Source organism: Anomaloglossus baeobatrachus, chromosome 3 (assembly GCF_048569485.1).
Source record: "Anomaloglossus baeobatrachus isolate aAnoBae1 chromosome 3, aAnoBae1.hap1, whole genome shotgun sequence".
NCBI classification, from domain to species: Eukaryota; Metazoa; Chordata; class Amphibia; order Anura; family Aromobatidae; genus Anomaloglossus; species Anomaloglossus baeobatrachus.
Window position 1 is genome coordinate 689,839,896 of NC_134355.1, and position 15,752 is coordinate 689,855,647.

Genomic DNA, 15,752 nt, shown 5'->3' on the forward strand with positions numbered 1-15,752 from the left:
AGGGAAACATCTGGTGACAGGTTCCCTTTAATTCCTGAGAGTGTGCACTGTGACTGATCTTCTGCTTTTTTGTATGATGCTAACACCAGGGGGTGTCAGTACTCAGGCAGGATGTAGTACTTTAAAGTCCAGTTAGGTGCAAACCCACTAGAGATGACTAGCATCCGTGGAAGGATGCAATAGAATGGTCAATCAAGCCAAAGGTCAGTGCCGGGAAGTCACATAGATACAGAGAAGTAAGCAGAGCCAAGGGTTGGAAGCCAGGAGGTATTGTCAGGAGCCGGAGGGGAGCCGAGCCGTAGTCAGATAGGAAGTCGGGGTCGGAAACCGAGAGGACAAGTAAGTATAGAGGAGGGAGCAGAGACAGGATAGCAAAGCAGAGACCGGGTCAGGGAGACTGGGAGGTAAACACAAGACGGGAAGGACAGAGGTCAGGGAAAGGAGTACTAGGTAGCGGGCAGGATCAGAGGAACCAATAGCGTGCACTGCTGAGCAGGAACTATCACTGACAGCGTGCTGAGGAAAACAGTTCCAAGATAAGGCAGCGTGACCCCCGGAATGAGGCACGACAGAATAGGTTCCTCCCATAGGACCTAACCTCGGACAATGCAGACAGCAGGAAAACAACACATACAATGGCTCTGCACAAGCAGAATCATACGTGAATCAAGACATCTTGCCTGTCTTTTCCCTTACACTCCTGCCCCTTCCTTCTCTGGGGGAACAAATTAGCTTTATTTAGGAGTATAGCAAGGTACGAGACCCAGCCATCTCCACCGTCAGCGGTAATCCTGGGCATAGGGATAGCTTAGGGTCCCCTAGCATGACTGACAGAATAGGAGCCTTTTTCCATTACTATCCTACAGTCACATCATGACATCCATATTCTCCAGCAGTGCTCTGGTCTGATCTGAATCACCTCCTTTTCTAAGGACTTGTCTTTTCAACTATGGTCAGGCCGATTGGACTTGACAACCGGCTGTGGACAGCACGTTAGTCAGAAGGGAGACACCCGGTGGCCGTCACTTTGGAGTGTTTTTCCAAGCTGAAAATTGCAATGTTGCAGAATCAATTACTCGAAATGATCTGAGACAGGACGTGGACATGGACCTCTGAGTAATAATCTGCATTTCTCCATAGATGCGTGAAAATTACAACAATCCCACTGGCCGGAACGCAGACCTTCCAATGTGATGGCATGACGGGGCGATACGTGAACATCGTCAAACCTGGAGTTACGGGATATCTGAGCTTCTGTGAGGTGGAGGTTTTTGGATCTCCTCTTAATTGTCGCTGTTATCCATAATGAAGAAGAACAAGACCGGTCTGTCCAGTAACATAACTGGAATCCGCGAGTAATCGACATCCTACGTGATACGATGACCGGATTACATAACGTCTGCTCTTCTCTGAATAAGCCTTCCTTTATATTAGTTTAGACAAATCTTTGGCTTTTGACATTTTTTGCATCACAGTTTGTCTGGAGTTTGAGAACGTTTCTTATATTTCATATGAATTGCTTTAAAATTAAACTCATCCATTGGAGAGCGGAAGTTTTTTTTTTTTATCCGAATTTATTATTATTATTATTTATTTTTATAGCGCCATTCATTCCATGGCGCTTTACAGTGAAAGAGGGTATACGTACAGCAATCATTAACAGTACATCACCAAGTTTCTAAGTAAATATATTTCTAAATGTGCTATTAAGATGAATTTCTCACTAGATGTTGGTAACAACCCATCCAAGCTACACAGGCAAAGAAATCAAACCATAGATATTCATAAATTAAGTGATGTGTAATAATGAGAAATGAAACAGGGAACAGTATTGAATACATGAAGAAAGAGAGGTGCAAAAAGCCGTGGAAAGTCCTGACACCCGCTGAAAGCTATCTGTAATTAGAAAGCAATTCTACCACTTAGTAAAAAAACAATATCACCTGATTCATCTAATGGCCTATAAAAAGGTATCTCATTACCAAGGTGCCACACAAGAAACATCGGAGGATGGGTAAAACCAGGGAGCTGTCTCAAGACCTTCACAAACTTATTGTTGAAAAACATACTGATGGCATTGGATACAGAAAAATTTCTAAACTACTGAAGGTTCCAGTGAGCGCTGTTGGGGCCATAATCCAGAAGTGGACAGAACATAATTTCCCCATAAACCGGCCACAAGCAGGTGCTCCCTGCAAAATTTCAGACAGAGGAGTGAAGAGAATCATCAGAAGAATTGTCCAAGAGCAAAGGACACCTGAAGAGAGCGACAGAAAAACCTGAAATCAGCAGGTACAATTGTTTGACAGAAAACAATAAGCAATGCACTCCCCCTCCATGATCTGTATGCACGCTCCTGTATGCATGCTCACCATGCCAGACTCCATTGAGGAACAAAAAAACATATACAAGAGCGTTTAAAGTCAACAATATTTAGAAAAGCCTGTGAAATACTGGGAGAATATAGTCTGGTCAGATGAAACAAAAAATGAACTCTTTGGAGACCATAATACACAACATATTTGGAGGCCAAAAAGCAAATCACCCCCAAATCATCAACAGTGAAGTGTGGAGGTGGGAACATCATGGTGTGGGGCTGTTTTCAGGAAACAGCACTGGAAGACTTCATGTAATTAAAGGAAGAATGAATGGACAAATGTACTGCAACATTCATGATAAAACTCTGCTGCCATCTACAGAATGATGAAGATGAAAGAAAGGTGGACATTTCAGCAGACGATGATCCCAAACACACAGCCAAGAAAACGATCAACTGGTTTCAGAGAAAAAAAAAATAAAGTTGCTAAAATAGCCTAACCATAAATGTATGTCACTAGCAGCTTTAGGCCTGAAACACACAACCGTGAATAACGTGCGTGTTTGTCCCGTTTCCGTATGTACCGGAGACACGGACAAACATGCACCAATGTTAATCTATCATTGAGGTCACATGTGCGTTAATCCATAAGGTCCGTGTGTCCGTGATCCGTATGTGTTTCCGGTTTGCACGGAAGCATGTATGTTTTTTGCACGGAACACGCACACACGGACTCCATGAAAGTCAATGGGTATGTGCGCACAATAACGTGACACGGATGCATCTCTGTATGCTCCGTGTATGTTTTGTGCTTTTTTCTAGCGATGTCGGTTATTCTTTCTTTTTGTGTCTATGTCGGTCAATCTCCCTCAGTCCGTCGGTCGGTCTCTCTGTCTGTCTCTCTCTGTCGGTCGGTCTCTCTCTCTATCGGGCAGTCTCCCCTCTCTCTCATGTCGCGGGCGGAGGAGGGGACGCTGCGCTCTCCCACTGCTCGGGTCCGGCTGCTGCTGCTACTACTGCTCGGTGGTGGCTCGAGCGGTGGGCCGGATCCCGGGGACTCGAGCGGCGTTCCTCGCCCGTGAGTGAAAAGGGGGAATGTTTGTGGTTTAGGGATATTGTCCGTGACGCCACCCACGGTCGTGGTGATATTGGTGACACCACCGCTGCTCTAGACGGGAATCCCGGGAGCGGTGACAAGGAGCAGCTTTGTTGTTAGTTCTCCCCTCCGTGGGTAGGGGTTGGTTGTCCCGGGGCCCGGTGATGGGGTAGGGATGGATGAATGACAGACGGGTTGCGGGGCCTGGTGAGGTGCAGGGTCGCGGGGGCAGCGCTGTGCCGCACGGCACGGTGGTACTCACTCAGCCAATGATGAGGACACAGTTCTCGGTAAAACACACGTCTGGATGGACGGGTCCCACAGATGGCTGCGGTGTTGTTTTCTCCCAGCAGGTTGATGGTGACTGCCTTTCCCTGCACCTAGGTAGTGTAATGGTTCCAATGGGTTCCCACCGGTAACCCGCTCCCCGGCTTGGATATGGGCCGGAGGAGCCCCTTTTGCCCGCAGGCGCTGGCCCTGGGAACGGTAGCCTTGGCGGTGGCTGTGTTTCCCTCTCACGGTTGGACTGTTGCCTTCTGTCGGGACTTGGCTGCTGGGAAACCCAGGAGGTTCCCTTCGCTAACGGATTTGGCAAATTCACGGTAACTCCTAGCCTTGCCGGGGTCCGTAAGCCCCTGCCAGATGGTGCTGACTTCTCTTCGTGTACCGGTCCGGTACCGTCGGGCCACGCCTGTCCACGGTCCTTACGGTAAACTCCGATAGGCCACTCCTGCAGACGGTCACCACCATCTGCCAACCTTGCTGATCCGTCCGGCCCACACACCCGGACCAAGTTCAGGCTGCTCGACTACTACTTCACTCTAGCCCTGCCCGAGCTTAACTGAACCTTTTCCCGCCTCCAGGACTGTGAACTCCTCGGCGGGTGAGGACCAACCGCCTGGCCCCACCCCCTGGTGTGATCATCAGCCCCTGGAGGAAGGCAACAAGGGTTTTTGTCTGACTTCGGTGTGCCTGACCGGGAGTGTGGGGTGTGTTGGAGTTGTTCTCTGTGGCCCCTGGCTTGTCCAGGGCGCCACATTTCCCCTTAGTTAAATGCAGACCGTCCGCGGGCTGCCCGTCCATCACCGGTTTTATTTTTCACGAACTGAAAAAGATAACGGTAAACAGTGATTACAAGTAAAATAACATCTTTCCACATCGGGAGGTACTCTTACTTAAACGTTACTAAACGGTTACGGCTTCCGCTCTCTCCCACCCAAGCAACCTGGCCCTGATGTTGCCCCTAAGCAAACAGCCAGCACCCCTTGACCCCAGTCCAGCACAAGTTGCCCGAGCGGGTTCTGTCCTTTCCAGGGGACCCACGTCCATGGGGAACCCCTGAAATCCCCCAGAGGATTGCCACCGGTTCCGGTGGTGGCTGGGCCCCAGCCTGCTCCACTGCGGGCCCTTCCTCCAATCTGCCTCTCCGGAGGCGACACGGTGAAAGCCAACAAAAACATTTTTATTTACAAGCCACAAGTTTGTGGTTGCCCTGCTAGTTCTCGGGCTTGTTCGTAGTAGTTTCTATGCATAATTTGAAAAAGGGGTCCCAACGGGGACCAGTTGCCGGCAACGACCGGTTCTAATCACAGTTTGTCAATCAGGTAACTTTCTTCGGTATCATTCACTTATCATTTTCAAAACTTTAAACAGCACTTTCAACACAGGTAGTCCAAACGGGGGACAATTGCAACGGGACTCCGCTGCCATCACTCAGACTCCTCTTCATCCTCCGCACCCGGCTCTGGGTGGAAGAACACAGGCACTAGCCCCTCCAGCGCATAGCAGGCGCGACGAGGAAGGGCCGCCCGATACCCGTTGTTTCCGCTCCGGGGGATGTAAGTGGCCTCCATGCCATGCAGTGCGACGACTCCTTCGTCTTCCTCCGAAACGGGCTCGGTATCAGGCCCGGAGTCACTATCATCTGTACCTGCGCCAGGCGGGTTGCCGCCAGCTGCCGCAGCCTCCAGGTTCACTGTGGCAAAGGGGCGTACGTCAAACGGACCAGCAGTAGCACGGTGCACGGGCAGGGAAGACGGGCGCTGCATGGGGGTCAGGGGTAGATCGGGTCCCTCAGCCGCAACGGCCGGTCCCTCAGGGACACAGGGGCGTGAGTCACTCACCCGCTCCTCCATCATAGCTTCCATTCCATACACCCGAGCGACTGCGGCTACCTCCTCCACCTCCGCAGTCCACTGCTCCATCAGTATACATATCTGACGTCGATAGTGTCAGCAGATCCCTGCCGTTCGGGCCCTCAGCCACGCCGCGGTTTCGGACACCGACTCTGGGGCCTCCACATAGCTGGGTGGAACAGCCATCCCCTGCAGGGGTCAGCGGATCGCAGGGTCCCGGCGTCCTTACTTGTATAGCCGCGGGCTACATGCGGCCGGCCGCCATCTCGTCCCCTTAGTCTCTTTCCAGCTCCTCGCCTACAGGGGCGGGGTTTTGGCCTTCGCGCCTCCACTGCTCGAGGAGACGCTCGAGCGGGAATTCTTCGCGCCCAAAATGGCGGCTTCTTGAAATTTTTGGCCGGACACCTCAGGCTGTCACAAGGCGCACCTCTACCGAATGGCAGAGCGGTCAGATCCTGTTCGTGACGCCAAGTTGTCGCGGGCGGAGGAGGGGACGCTACGCTCTCCCACTGCTCGGGTCCGGCTGCTGCTGCTACTACTGCTCGGTGGTGGCTCGAGCGGTGGGCCGGATCCCGGGGACTCGAGCGGCGTTCCTCGCCCGTGAGTGAAAAGGGGGAATGTTTGTGATTTAGGGATATTGTCCGTGACGCCACCCACGGTTGTGGTAATATTGGTGACACCATCGCTGCTCTAGACGGGAATCCCGGGAGCGGTGACAAGGAGCAGCTTTGTTGTTAGTTCTCCCCTCCGTGGGTAGGGGTTGGTTGTCCCGGGGCCCGGTGATGGGGTAGGGATGGATGAATGACAGGCGGGTTGCGGGGCCTGGTGAGGTGCAGGGTTGCGGGGGCAGCGCTGTGCCGCACGGCACGGTGGTACTCACTCAGCCAATGATGAGGACACAGTTCTCGGTAAAACACACGGCTGGATGGACGGGTCCCACAGACGGCTGCGGTGTTGTTTTCTCCCGGCAGGTTGATGGTGACTGCCTTTCCCTGCACCTAGGTACTGTAATGGTTCCAATGGGTTCCCACCGGTAACCCGCTCCCCGGCTTGGATATGGGCCGGAGGAGCCCCTTTTGCCCGCAGGCGCTGGCCCTGGGAACGGTAGCCTTGGCGGTGGCTGTGTTTCCCTCTCACGGTTGGACTGTTGCCTTCTGTCGGGACTTGGCTGCTGGGAAACCCAGGAGGTTCCCTTCGCTAACGGATTTGGCAAATTCACGGCGACTCCTAGCCTTGCCGGGGTCCGTAAGCCCCTGCCAGATGGTGCTGACTTCTCTTCGTGTACTGGTCCGGTACCGCCGGGCCACCGCCCGTCCACGGTCCTTACGATAAACTCCGATAGGCCACTCCTGCAGACGGTCACCACCGTCTGCCAACCTTGCTGATCCGTCCGGGCCACACACCCGGACCAACTTCAGGCTGCTCGACTACTACTTCACTCTAGCCCTGCCCGAGCTTAACTGAACCTTTTCCCGCCTCCAGGACTGTGAACTCCTCGGCGGGCGGGGACCAACCGCCTGGCCCCACCCCCTGGTGTGATCATCAGCCCCTGGAGGAAGGCAACAAGGGTTTTTGTCTGACTTCGGTGTGCCTGACCGGGAGTGTGGGGTGTGTTGGAGTTGTTCTCTGTGGCCCCTGGCTTGTCCAGGGCGCCACACTCGTACTTACCGATCCCCGATCACCGGCGCTGCACGGCGTTCACACTGCTCCGGCGGCTTTTACTATTTTGAAAAAGCCGACCGCTCATTAATCAATCTCGTATTCCCTGCTTTCCTCGCCCACCGGCGCCTATGATAGGTTGCAGTTAGACATGCCCACACGCTGACAGCTGTCTCACTGCAACCAATCACAGCCACCGGTGCAGTAAAAAATAATAAATAGATAATTAAAAAAAATCGACGTGCGGTCCCCCCCAATTTTGATACCAGACAGGGTAAAGTCACATGGCTGAAGGCTGGTATTCTCAGGATGGGGAGCTCCACGTTATGGGGAGCCCCCCAGCCTAACAATATCAGCCAGCAGCTGCCCAGAATTGCCGCATCCATTAGATGCGACAGTTCTGGGACTCTACCCGGCTCTTCCTGAATTGCCCTGGTGCGTTGGCAATTGGGGTAATAAAGAGTTAATGGCAGCCCATAGCTGCCACTAAGTCCAAGATTAATCATGTCCGGCATCTCCCCGAGATACCTTCCATGATTAATCTGAAAATTACAGTAAATAAACACACACAACGAAAAATCCTTTATTTGAAATAATAAACACTAAAAAAACCCTCGTTCACCAATTTATTATGCCCCAAATACCCATCCATGTCTGGCGTAATCCACGGAGGTCCCGCGTTGCTTCCAGCTCTGCTGCATGAAGGTGACAGGAGCGGCAGAAGAACACCGCCGCTCCTGTCAGCTCCACGCAGCAACTGAGGTGAGTCGCGCGATCAGCTGTGCTGTCACTGAGGTAACTCGCGGCCACTGCTGGATCCTCCAACAGTGACAGCAAGTCGCCCGAGTGACAGCGATGAAGTCACTGGTGAGTTGCGGTCACGGGGGAGGATCCAGCTAGCCGCGGGTAACCTGAGTGACAGCAGCGCTAATCACGCTGCCCACTTCAGTCACTCAGGGGATTAGCGGTCCCCGATGAGTCCTTCACGGGTGACCACTAATCAGTACGCGACACCCAGACAGAGCCGCGGTATGACAATCAAGTCGGGTGAAGTTCACCCGAGTTCATTCTCAGCGCGCGTCGCTGTCTGCTGTCAGTCGACATGTAGCAACTACATTTTACATCGCACACGGCCATTTCACACGGGTAACACACACACACGTCAGTTAAGTTTCACACGCACACACGGACATTCCACACGCACACACGGCTAGCATACGCAGTTCACACAGATGCCACACGGACCATAAAAACGGACACAAAAACGGGACACGGACCCGAAAAACGGACGTAACACGTGCGTATTTTTTCACGGTTGTGTGTTTCAGGCCTTAGAAATATATTTACTTATAAAAATGATAATGTGTTCAATACTTATGTCACCTGCTGTATATATATATATACAATTTGGTACGGTCACTGCCAAGCTCAGCAAATACCAAAGAAAAAAACTAGCTGCCACCACCAATCGTTTATTACAGGCCGATTGGATGCTTGTCACTGATAATGTTTGGCCTTACGAGGCTTCAGGGGTGCAGTTTATAGAGGAAGAGGAACAACGCTATTAAATTTTATTTTTTAATCCAACAATTAAAAAGTGCTTATAAAAAGCTATACCAAAGATGTTACAAAGGGGATGTGATGGTGGAATTTTTGGGGTTGTGTATAATTTTGTATAGGTTCGTATTTTAGGCGTGGTGCTCTGTCCATTCTGTGTATTCCTTGCGTGTACATTCTCTGTTTGCAGGTTAATCACTCCCTGCTGGGGTTTTGTCCCTAAGTCTTGGGGAGGGGGGCTTGTGATCCAACTAAATTCTTTGCTTACCTGGGGAATTATTCATTCTGTCTGAGAACTTCAAGAGAGAAGCAGGATAATTCATCCTCTGGGGGAGAAGCTGAGGCACCCCAGAGAGACCTGGACATTTTTTGCTTACTGAACTATATCTGTGTTTCTGGACTACTTTACCCTCTGTGTGGTGGATTATTTTATATATCTTCCTATTTGCATGGAATAAAGGATCTCTGGATTGTTCACCCATCTCCTGCTCTGTTGATTGCGTGATACCAGAGAAGGATCCTATGACAGGGGACAGTACAATACAGTGTATACATCCACATGAAAAATAAAAGGGATAAACAAAAGAAAGTTACTACCTATTGTCATAGGAATGGTGCAGATCTTGTGAAAAATGCTATTGTACCTTTTTGTTTGCATTTCGTGTAGTTATGGCAGTTAGCACCTGTTTACACTTTCTGTATTTGGATATGCAGTTTTTTGGGGATGGGGTTTGCAGTATATACTGGAGGTGCAGATAGGCTTCTATTCTGACTGAGCTATCCTCCTATCAGCCATGGGGTGGTTTTAATTAGTGTCATGTCCTATCTGCCCATATGTTGTAGACATTTAGTCTAAGAGAAGTATGACACTAGGATGGAGTCCCATCAAAAAAGGTCACCTTCCTGCGGTTGATGGGCATACAAAAGTTAGAGAGCTACGATTCGGAAATGGAGCAGTCCTTACAGCACACTATATCTCCCAGCACTGAACATGAGTTTTAGGTCAGAATCTGTTTTTGCCCGGTACTAGTTGCTCCTATCTCCCTCCCTTGGTGACCTCAGATGGTTTCCGGTAAATAAGATGTGGGCTTAGGTACAGAAAATTATGAGATCCCCATTCTTTTGGGTATCTGCTGCCATGAATGTCCCAGGTGGAAGAAATTAACACCATATTTCCTATCACAATTTTATCTTTCTATGCATATGAGAAATGAAATAAATCCTTTGACCGGTTATAACTCTGGAGGTTCAACGGATCCCGGTGATTCTGACATTGTCTTTTTGTGACATATTGTACTTCATGATAGTTGTAAATTTAGGCTGATATTTTTTGTACTTATTTGTGAAAATATTGAAAATTTCGTGATTTTTCAAAATTTGAGTTTTTATGCTTTTAAACCAGAGAGTTATGTCTTACAAAATAGTTACTAAATAACATTTCCCACATGTCGACTTTACATCAGCACAATGTTTGAAAAAAAATTTTTTTTGATCGAAAGTTAGAAGGCTTCAAAGTTCATCAGCAATTTCTCATTTTTCCAACAAAATAGGCATAACCTTTTTTAGGGACCACATCACATTTAAAGGGATTTTGAGAGACCGAGGTGACATAAAATACCCAAAATTGTCACCATTCTAAAAACTGCACCCCTCACACTGCTCAAAACTACATCCAGGAAGTTTATTAACGCTTTAGATGTTTCAAAGCAATGTAGAAGGAAGAAATGATCATTTTACTTTTTCCCACAAAAATTTTACTTTAGCCATAAAATTTTGCATTTTCAAAAGGGTAGTAAGAGCAAATACACAACAGAATTTGTTTTGCAATTTCTCTTGAGTACGCCGACACCTCACATGTGGTGGAAATCAACTGTTTTGGAACATGGCAGGGCTCGGAAGGGAAGAAGCGCCATATGAATTTTTGAAAGCAAAATTAGCTGGAATCATTAACGGATGTCATGTTGTGTTTGGAAACCCCCTGGGGTGGCTTTTTACCACAAAATTGTTACTTCAACCAGGTAGCTTTTTTTTCACAAGGATAACAAGAGAAAATGTGCCATACAATTTATTATGCAATTTTTCTTGAATTCGTAAGTACCTCATATGTGGTGGAAATCAACTGTTTGGGCGCATGGCAGGGATCGGAAGGTAAGGAGCGCCATTTCTCATTTTGAATGCTAAAATATTTGCAATGGTTAGCGGACACCATGTTGCGTTTAGAGATCCCCTGAGGTAACTAAACAGTGAAGTTCACCCACAAGTGACCCCATTTTGAAAACTAGACCCCTCAAGGTATTTTTCCAGATGTTTGGTGAGCTCGTTGAAGCCCCGGGTACTTCACAAAAGTTTACAGCGCTGAGCCCTGAAAATAAAAAAAAATATTTTTACAAAAAAAATTGTTGCTTCAAACATATAGTTTTTTTCACAAGAGTAACAGGAGAAAATGCACCATACAGTTTATTTTGCAATTTCTCCTGAGTACGCACGTACCTCATATGTGGTGGAAATCAACTGTTTGGGCACATGGCAAGACCCTGATGGGAAGGAGCGCTATTTGACTAAAAAATTGGATGGAATCATTAGTGGATGCCCATGTCATGTTTGAAGATCCCTTGAGGTGCCTAAGCATTGGAGCTCCCCCAAGTGATCCCATTTTGCAAACTAGACCCCTCAAGGAATTTTCTAGATGTTTGGTGAGCACCTTGAACCCACGGGTCCGTCACAGAAGTTTATAGCATTGAGCCATCAAAATAAAAAAAAAATATATCACAAAATTGTTACTTCAACAAGGTAGTTTTTTCTTCACAAGTGTATCAGGAAAAAAATGCACCATAACATTTATTATGCAACTTTTCCTGAGTAAGCAGTTACCTTATATGTGGTGGAAATCAACTGTTTGGGCACACGGCAGGGCTCGAAAGAGAAGGAACACCATTTGACTGCGCATTAGCGGACATCATGTCGCGTTTGGAGAGCCCCTGATGCGCCTTAATAGTAGAGCTCCCCCACAAGTGACCCTATTTTGGAAACTAGACACCTTAAGGAATTTACCTATATGGTTGGTGGGCACCTAGTATCCCCAGGTGCTTCATGGAATTTTAAAACATTGAGCTGTGAAAATGAAAAAATACATTTTTAACCTCTAAAATGTTGCGTTAACCACAAAGTTTTCAAATTCACTAGAGTAACAAGATATAATGGACCATACAATTTGTTGGGAAATTTCTCTTGAGTACGCCAGTACCCCATATGTGGTCGAAAACTACTGAAGAAGAAGGGAAGGACCGCATATTGGAGTGCAGATTTAGTTGGAATGAATTGCGGGTGCCATGTCACATTGGCAGAGCCATTGAGGAGCCAGAACAGCAGAAACCCCAACAAGTGATCCCAATTTACAAACTGCACCCCTCAATGAATTCATCCAGGGGTGCATGCAGTGGGCATATTGACACTATAGGTGTGTCCCAAGATTTTATACTATTGGGAATTGAAATTTGTTTTACCACTATCATGTTGTTTGAACCCCAGATTTCCAAGTTTACAACAGGAATAGGTAAAAAAAAAGGCCATAAAATGTGTTACACGATTTCTCCTGCACGTGGCAATACCCCACATGTAACTGTACAGGACTGTTTGACCGCACCGCAGACCGCATTCAGACTCCAGTTGCAGAGCACCTAAGTGCCAGAAAAGCATAAACCCTCTCAAGTGACCACAATTAAGACATTACACTGCTCTTGGAGCTCATCTATGGGTGTAGTAACAATTTAGTCTGTGGAAAACACCCATGGTGCCAAACACAGTGAATGTTGCAGAATTAAGAATTGCAAATAAGTCCTTGTTGTGCCCAGTACACTGTAGTGCACATACCTTGTGCCCACCTTGTGTTTCTGGAAAGCTGAACCCAGTGCATTTAAAGGGAATCTGTCACCAGGTTTTGGCTCCCCCATCTGAGAGCAGCATAATGTAGAGACATAGACCCTTATTCTATTTGCTGAGCTGTTTGCCATCATCTTGATAAAATCAGTGTTTTATCTTCTGCAAGTCTAGAAGTTATACAAAGCTCATGAATATGCTGGACTACCTACAGCACGCCAAGTAGTCCTCTAATGATGATCTACTGCTGATTAATCAGTGATTTTATCAAAACTACACTAAGTAGCTCAGTAAGTGACACATCGCTGGAATCAGGATCTCTGCCCCTACGTTATGCTGCTCTCAGATTGGGTGGCAAAAACCTGGTGACAGATTCCCTTAGCGGGCTTTCCGCACTACAACAATGCCAAACATGTTGATGCTAACTGTGGTTTAGGCAAATTGTGGAGCTCAGAAGAGAGGGGGGAATTTGAATTTGGAAGCGCGTTCTTCACAGGAGACCTCAGATGCCAATGTCCACTAGTAGAGTTTGGGGCGCTGTGGACTTTCACTCTGTTTTCCCAGCTGAGGACACTCGCGTCTCCACAGCATAAATTGACAGCATGTTAGTTTATGCTGCAGAGAAAAGAAGCACAGTGGGCATGGGATTTCTATAAATCCATCCACTGTGCTTGTATTGTACAACGCAGCATTGTGAACTCGGTGAAAACACTTAGTGACCAAGACGCTGCTATTCCTGATTGTAGGCACGCACCCTTACACATAATCCCCGGTGTAAGCGCTCTGTGTAGAGTGCAGGACAAATATGAGCTGCGCCATACTGCAATCTTTTAGGGGCAGACTGAATCAATAGCAGGTGAAGAATTGTTTTTTTTAATTATTTTTTACACCGTTCACCTTGCGATATAGCTGATTCGGCAGCTTTATTCCTCCGGTCAGTACGATTACAGCAATACCAGATTTATATAGTTTTTTCTAGGTGTGGCTGCTCTCACACTAAAAACGCTTTTTACAAAATAATTTTTTTGCATCACCGATTCTTGAAGGTTATAGTTTTTTTTTAATTATTTTTCTGCTAACAGTCATGTGAGGGCTTGTTTTTTAAGGGATGAGTTGGAGGTTCTTGGCATCCTTTTGACCAACATAATATTTTTTGATCGCTTTCTATTCCACTTTTTGTGAGGCAGAATCAAGAAGAAACAGGAAATCAGGAGTGTTTCTTTTACTTTTTTATGTCGTTCACTGTGTTGTAAAAGTGATAAGACAGCCTTATTCTTCAGGTCAGTTCTATTACAGCGATACCACATTTATATCGTTTTTTTATGTTTTGCCACTTTTACACCATAAAAACTATTTTATAGGGGGAAAAACTGTTTTTGCATTGCTGTATTTTGAGAGCTATAACTTTTATTTTTTCCACTCATAGAGCTGTGTGGTGGCTTGTTTTTGCGGGACAAGATGACGTTTTCAGCATTACCATTATTTATATATATGACTTTTTGATCGCGTTTTATTCCACTTTTTTTGTCAACTGTATGATGAAAAGACGTAGTTTTTCCTACATTTTTTATTTATTTTTTTACTGTATTCTCTGAAGTGTTTAACTGGTGTGACTTTTTTTTAGAGCTCGGTTTGTTAAAGAAGTGGCAATACCAAAATATATGTACTTTTTTTGTTTATTTTAACACAAATATAACTATTGATTTGAATATTGGGTTTTTTTTGTTCTTTAGTTTCTGATTTTTTTATATTTTTACTTTTGATTAACTTTTTTTTACTTATTCACTTAGTCCCTTTATGGGACATCACCCCACAGTACTCTAATCACAGGTACAATGTTCTGCATTGCTCGATCACTGCAGAACATCGCTGCTGTCAGCGCTACACTGAGAAAGCCTGTGTGATCATGCTGCAGGCATGATCACACAGGTTTTTCATAGTCAGGTGACCCATAGGTCATGATGACGACCTCAGGTCACCATGACAATGATTGGGCCCTTGCGATTACATTGCTGGGGTGCCAATCTCCTAAATTCCGCGATCGGTATTGATCTTGGCAATTAGGGGGTTAAACAGCTGGGGATGGCGCAGGCACCGTCCCTGACTGTGAGGGCAGGGGTTTGGCTGTTTGGTAAGCTGAGTCCCTGGCCCGATCACAGGAGCACAGACCCCTGTGCCCTCAGGATTTCTAGGATGTACTGGTACGTCTTTAGTTTTTAAGTCACGTAAAAATATGGCATATCAATACATTCTTGGTCTGGAAGGGGTTAATCCTCCCCCCAAAAAAAAAAATCTTTATATTTCCACTGACTTTGAGCTCTGCCACAAAAATGACCAACCTTCAATATTTAAAGGGAAGGTATCGTCAAAAAAAAATTTGAATAACTGAAAAAATGAAAAGTAATAATGTTTTATTGTTTTGTTTAAATATTATTAATTGTTTTTAATTGAGCAAAATATAAAAAAAAATTAAAAAGTTTGATATTTTCCACTGTTAAACACTAGGGGGAGCAGCTTCTGAAATCCTACAGAAATCCCACTGTAGAAAAAGCTCACATTACAGCTGCAGTAAAGTGGGCGGAGTCTGCTCTCCTGTGTGTGATGGCACGCCTCCCCCTCCTAATCTGAGTGTTTACAACAGATAACAGAGAATGACATGTAGAAATGTCTACAGTGTCACCAAGGACAGCAGGAGTATCACACAGGATAGGATTAGATACACAGCTCAGCAGACATTATCACACAGGATAAAATTAGATACACGGCTCAGCAGACAGTATCACACAGGAGGATTAGATACACAGCTCAGTATATAGTATCACAAAGGATAGGATTAGATACACGGCTCAGCAGACAGTATCACACAGGAGAGGATTAGATACACAGCTCAGCAGACCGTATCACACAGGATGGGATTAAATACACAGCTCAGCAGACGGTATCACACAGGATAAGATTAGATACACAGCTCAGCAGACAGTATCACACAGGATAGGATTAGATACACAGCTCAGCAGACAGTATCACACAGGACAGGATTAGATACACAGCTCAGCAGACAGTATCACACAGGAGAGGATTAGATACACAGCTCAGCAGACAGTATCACACA

General features: G+C 46.7%; 1 protein-coding gene across 1 annotated transcript in view; it reads left to right on the forward strand.

The window, feature by feature from the left end:
- LOC142297072 (fucolectin-like) overlaps positions 1-9,181 on the forward strand; it is a 38,009-nt gene extending 28,828 nt beyond the window's left edge. Inside the window, exon 4 of the mRNA XM_075341319.1 lies at positions 1,141-9,181. Coding sequence (XP_075197434.1) covers positions 1,141-1,306 — 166 coding nt within the window. The 3' untranslated portion in view covers positions 1,307-9,181. The remainder of the gene's footprint in view (positions 1-1,140) is intronic.
- Positions 9,182-15,752: the final 6,571 nt, after the last annotated feature.